This window comes from Hipposideros armiger, unplaced genomic scaffold (assembly GCF_001890085.2).
Source record: "Hipposideros armiger isolate ML-2016 unplaced genomic scaffold, ASM189008v1 scaffold_639, whole genome shotgun sequence".
Classification (NCBI taxonomy): domain Eukaryota; kingdom Metazoa; phylum Chordata; class Mammalia; order Chiroptera; family Hipposideridae; genus Hipposideros; species Hipposideros armiger.
The window spans coordinates 875922-882296 of NW_017731989.1; the positions used below are offsets into that span (position 1 = coordinate 875922).

Below are 6375 nucleotides of genomic sequence, written 5' to 3' on the forward strand. Positions count from 1 at the left end.
CTTACAAATGTAGAGAATGTGGTAAAGCCTTTACTCAGCGCTCATATCTTACTAGACATGAGAGAATTCATACCAGAGAGAAGCCTTACAAATGTGAAAAATGTAGCAAAGCCTTTACTCACCATTCACACTTTACTCAACACATGAAAATTCATGATGGAGAGAAACCTTGAAACTGAAGAATCCAAGAAACCCTGTAGCTGGACCTACAGCCTCACTCAATATCTGAGAGGGCTTACTGCAGAGAAATTACATTCAAAATCAATGATGAAAGCCCTTTGTTCAAAATATAAACTTAAGGGCTGGCTGAGTGGCTCAGTTGTTTAAGAGCACGAGCTCTGAGCAACAGGGTCGCCAGTTTGATTTCCACACGGGCCAGTGAGCTGTGCCCAAGCTGAGCTGCCAACAGTTGGCTGGATGGATCAGCTTGTGAGAGCACATGCTCCTAACAACAAGGTTGCCGGTTTGACGTTCGCATGGGATGACTAAGATTGAGCACAGCACCTTGAGCTGAGTGGCAGTGAGCTGCTGACTGGCAACCGGATGGCGACTGGACTTGGAGCTGAGCTAGCTGCGCCCTCCACAACTAAGACTAAAGGGCAACAATTTGGCTGTTCTCCTTCCCCGATTCCCCAACACTGATCCCCAATTCCACTGTACTGTTCTCCTCCTCAATTCTCTAATAAAATCTTAAAAAAACCCACAGAATTCATGCCCCAAAGTGACTTTAAAGATGTAAAAAATGTGAGGAAATGTTTAATGACAATTAAATCTGAAATATCAGATAATTGACATTACAAAGTAGTCAGTGGAGAACAGTTTTCAGATATTACTTTAAATCAATACATTTAGAGAATAAGCAGATGTTTAAAAAACTTAATATGTTTGAAAGTATCAAGGGGATGGATGTTGGAAAGGTATAATTCTTTACAGTGAGTATATGTTGATAGTACTTGAGATTTGTTGAAAAGGAAATATTAATGTGATCCCACTGTCAAGTCACTTGATGTTATGTTTTTTTACTCCAACTGTGAGTCATGGGTTGTTTGTTGCTGTCTCAAACATCTGAGAGCCTTGTATGTTGGGTGGGATTCACTCAAAAATGTTTTTCCCTGGAAGACTGAGGGCACTGTAATACACAATGTATGGTGAAAATCTAAATGGAGATGCTGTTTGGTTGACTTAGAATATTGATGTAAGTCACTGAAGTAGGTGTTCAGGGCATCATTCTCTGCAGTAATGTGAGACAGGAACATTCTGAATTTTAATTAGTGTTACCAATTGCTTTTTAAGGACAATAAGATGGTGGTTCATTGAAACCCTGATGAATCTTTGTAGTAGCCTTAGAGAGGAGTAATTAATATTACCAGATGTGGTTGAAATAAGGAAGTCTTCGGAGATGTCTGAGGAAGTACAGACAACTCATCCCTAAGTGCATAAATTATTGTACATCCATGTTTCCTAAACAATGACCCTCAGTCTTCAAACCCATGGAAAACAGAGCTCTAAGGTCATTATATCAGAACAACCAGAATGCTTCTTAAATGCTTGTTATCTGTATTTTATATGTAGGTCCTACAGGTGGTTTGCCATGCTTTATTTAGACTGTGTGTGAACTTATACTTACATTAATAATAAAGCAAGTGATTTTTAATGTATTAATAGTGATGTGTAATGAATGACTTGTTATCCTGCCACCAACGTTGACCTCTCCCACCTTAGTCACGGTTATAATCAACAATGTGCTATTTGGTGATGCAGTGGAATGACAGCACTAGGAATCCTTTTCCCTGTCGTTTTAATTTGCAAATGGAAAGAGAGCCTTGCTGTCTAGAATGCCAAAGAAACACTATTTAAAGTGAAGGTTAGCAGACATGGGAGCTACATTTGGCTTGAAATGTGCATGAAGCAGCTGTTTCCTTGTGGTTAGATTCATATAATTCACTTTCCCCCAGTGATAACAGGATTGATGATGAGTTCACCAGTGTGCATCAGGCAGCCCAGACCAATTTGTCCCATCACAGCTGGTGTTACCTTCATCCACTTGGTTCAAGACTTGTGTGCCCCATTCCTCTATGATATTAACAGTTTTCCTATTTCCACTAATAAGGATTTGGGGGTATTTACTGAATGTTGTGTATAAAGAACGACATTTACTCTAGAAACTCCTTCCTTCTGAGTTTGTCTTTCCTTGATTTTGCTTTAGACAATGAAAACTCTGACCTTTGTTTATTACAGATACTAGTTTTTACAACTGGAGGTTCTAAGTCAGGCCTAAGTCCTGTAAGATTCCCTTTTATTCCAAAGGCATGTCTGACATACTCAAACTCTTCTTCATGTCTTTGTCTTATTTTCAAAAGAAAAAAAATGAGAGTAATATAGTTAATAGATGTTTGAGTGTCTCCAAAATCTAACATATAATTCAGCACAGTGATAACTAAACATTTTTCAGTAACGTTTGCACTCATAAATAGCTTTTATATGAGTTAACACCCATTTGGGCATGTTTTTCCTCATAGTATTTTTAAACCACCCAAAAAACTTCATCCACAAATAGATGCATAAGTTTCTACAATTGAAAACATTTCTTCATTTCAGTGACATTGAAATTTTCCCACTGTGTCACTTTTGCCATGTACATAGTTACTTTTTAGGGATATGGATGTGTGCCTAAAATGTAAAAGTTACTTGATGAATTCTCTTTTGAACCTTCTTGTTTCCATTACTCTTCTCAGTTACAAAATCTGCTATGATAATTTGTTGATGATTTTCTCTAAATATTAGCCTTGTATGTGTCTGTCTTGTAGATAAATTCCAGGTTCGAAAAGCTAGATTGCACCCCAGGTTCTAGTATTTACTGGATGATGACACAAGTAAAGAGTTAACTGGAGTGTCCTTATGAGCTGGCAGGATGGGACAAGCACAGTTAACAGTAGCGAGCTGTGAGCTGGCAGGAATGAGCTTAAAAATTCACTAGTTGGCTCTGAATCCCCTGATTATCACTGCAGCTGCAAGCCGAAAAGCACCTTACATCCATCATAGGTGGGAACAGGACAGTTCCCAGAAGACAAGTGTAACGGCAGCCTCCCTGCATGCTAACAAGCACCCTACATCCTCCATGGAAAAATATAACTCCAGGTAAACAGAAACCCGCCACAGCTGTCTCCATTAGACTCTGCCCTGGCAAAACTCCCTTTGCCAGTATTTCTCTTCCAAGCAGAACTCTCTCTACCTGACTTTACACAAACCTTTTCTTGCTATTTTACTTCATAGAGTGTCGTGAATTCCTTCACATTCCTGAACGACCAGCGGTTAATTCTACGCCAGGACACTGGATATTGGAAAATATAAAAGAAAAATAATATTCCTCTCAGACTATTTTTTGTAGTTTTATGCATTAATATTAGAAACAGAATGCTGTCTAATTGTTCATAAAAAAATACTGCTCATACAGGAATGGTCTGCCATTGTTACTACCGAAGAACCTTTCATTTCTGTAAAATTCTTTCCTTTACAAGTCATTCATCAGGTCTTGCCATGTTTTTACTGCTTTTTTTTGTTTGTTTGTTTTGTTTTTTTTTTGTTTTGTTTTGTTTTTTTTTTAGCTGAGCCATCCCGCCACCTGTTGGCAGCTCACGGCTGCTCAGCTCGGGCTGACTCGAACCGCTGTTGCTCAGAGCTCAAACTCTTGNGCAGTGTCACTGGCCCTCATATGTGGGATCCGAACCGGGGCCCTCTGGCATCCCAAGCGAGTTCTTAACCATCGCGCCACTCGGCCGGCCCTTGTGATGCTTTCTTGACGTTTGGAAGAAGAAACAGCCACTATCCCAGGCTGTGTGGACCTGCTTTGTACAGAAGAACACAAATAACAGGCAGCTGTGCTTGAAATTCTGAGGCCTGTCAAACCGGTTTTTCAGATGTACTGTGTTTTTTGCACGTAATTTTCCAGTTTAAAATGTTTTCCGTTTCTTCTTTAGAAGCAGTAGTATCTTCCTATCCTTGATGATTGTATACAGTACTGCAGTCTTTGTGGTGTTTGAACAATTACTCACCTTTTTTCTTAGTGACCACCACACTGCATTCACATTGCACTGCCATTCCCTTAGCACTTGGTGTCATGCAGAAGATAAATGAGCCCCTTAAGCAGCTGCAAAAAGCATGTCTATTGCATACGAAGTTCACTCATCTGTTTCCCTCCTGAGAAGAAACTGGCCGTTGGGGTTTTCTAACAACATTGCCCTGTGTGCCAGGGATGGTGAATAGCTATTAGCTACTGTTGGCGAATGTAAGCAACTTTCCTTCCTCCTCTAATGTGACTCTTCCATATGGTTTGTTTTCCTGGACATGGTTTCTGAGTACTTCTGGAAGCTAGTGGGGTCAGTAATTGTTGCTAAGTTCATGTCTCCATGGAGGGCAGAAGTTTTGGTGTTTCCTCTTATGCCATCTTGTTAAGTCCTGTAATCAGTATTAAAGCTTTGTACATTAGAATTGAAAGTATATTCACCTATGTGTAGTAAGAGTGATAATTTATTTGGTGTCTTTCAGCTCTGTCTTCTGAGGACACCTTGGACTTGTTGCCAAACCCAGGAATAGAAGATTCATTCCACAAAATGCTATGGGTAAGATATGGAAGGTGTGGTCTTGACAATCTGCACCTAATGAAAGAGTGGGAATTAGAGAGGAATGTGAAGGGCTGAAGGATGTTATCGTGGACATAACCAAACTGGAACAGTTATTAATAGCAAAATCTCGTTGCCATAGAGATCAAAGGTATAAGACATGTTGTGACACCCTGCACTTTAAGGCAGTTACATTACCAGAACATTTGTTTCTGAATATAAAGCTAGAAAACAGTTTACTAAAGATATATATTCTTTGAAAGGAAATGTGGAATATTTGGGAAGTTATGTAATTCATGGTGTGATAATCATTGGAATCATTTAAAATGTAGGATTAGATTAAACTTTCAGTCAAACACTTAAAAATCAGAGATGTAAAACTGAAGATAGAAATTTTAAATGTGATCAATTTTACAGTCTGTTGACCAGGCTTTTATTATTCTTTCACCAAGAAATAATCCCTCCTTGTTCCAAATTTGGTAACTTTCACAAATGTGGGAGGGTATCATGGGTAATGGGGAACAACTTGACCTGTTTGATGAAATTAGAGTCCTCACTGAAGGTCTTTCTGTCTTTATTGATTCCCAGAGTACGTGTAATGATGAGAGAAGTTATCAATTCAGTGAATCTTGGAAAAATGTTAAACAAGGGTCAGATCCTAATAAACATCAAACAATTCAGTTTCTAGAGAACCATTGTACACATGGGAAAGTCTTTCATGAAAGCTCAAGTCTTATACATCAGAATAGTTATATTGTAGAGAAGTCAAACAAACATCGTGAATATGACAACATGTCATTTAACCAATCTTTATATCTTACTGAACATGAGAATATTCATCCTGGGGAGGAAGCTTACAAATGTGTTCCGTGTGGGAGAGTCTTTAGTCGATTATCCAGCCTAAACGGACATAGGAAAATCCATACTGGAGTGAAGGCTTACAAATGTAGAGAATGTGACAAAACCTTTATTCAACTTTCAAACCTTGCTAGACATGAGAGAATGCATACTGGAGATAAGCCTTACAAATGTAGAGAATGTGCTAAAGCCTTTATTTGTCGTTCGTATCTCCCTATACATGAGAGAATTCATACTGGAGAGAAACCTTACAAATGTAGAAAATGTGGTAAAGCCTTTAATTGGCATTCATCTTTTATTAAGCATGAGAGAATTCATACTGGAGAGAAGCCTCACAAATGTAAGGAATGTGGGAAAGCCTTTCATTGGCGTTCACATCTTAGCGAACATGAGTTAATCCATAGTGGAGAGAAGCCTTACAAATGTAGAGAATGTGGGAAAGCCTTTACTCAGCACTCAAATCTTGCTGTACATATGAGAATTCACACTGGAGAGAAGCCTTACAAATGTGAACACTGTGGCAAAGCATTTGCTCAGCATTCAACTCTCACTGAACATAGGAGAATTCACGTTGGAGAGAAGTCTTTCAAATGTAGAGAATGTGGTAAAGCATTTATTCAACGTTCATATCTTACTAGACATGAGTTAATCCATACTGGACAGAAGCCTTACAAATGTCGAGAATGTGGGAAAGCCTTTCACCTGCGCTCTAAACTTACACAACATGATAGAATTCATACCGGAGAGAAGCCTTACAAGTGTAGACAGTGTGCTAAAGCGTTTATTCAGCGTTCATATCTTACTAGACATGAAATCACTCATACTGGACAAAAGCTTTACAAATGTAAAGAGTGCGAGCAAGCCTTTCACCTGCACTGTAAACTAACCCGACATGAGA

General features: G+C 38.9%; 1 protein-coding gene across 1 annotated transcript; it reads left to right on the top strand.

Moving 5' to 3' along the window:
- Positions 1–5: 5 nt before the first annotated feature.
- On the top strand, positions 6–6374 carry LOC109372472 (zinc finger protein 708-like; the record flags this gene model as incomplete). The annotated part of the gene is given in 2 exon segments (XM_019625739.1): positions 6–177; positions 5398–6374. Coding segments are annotated over 2 exon segments (1149 nt in total), but the record flags the coding sequence as incomplete, so codon positions are not given.
- Position 6375: the final 1 nt, after the last annotated feature.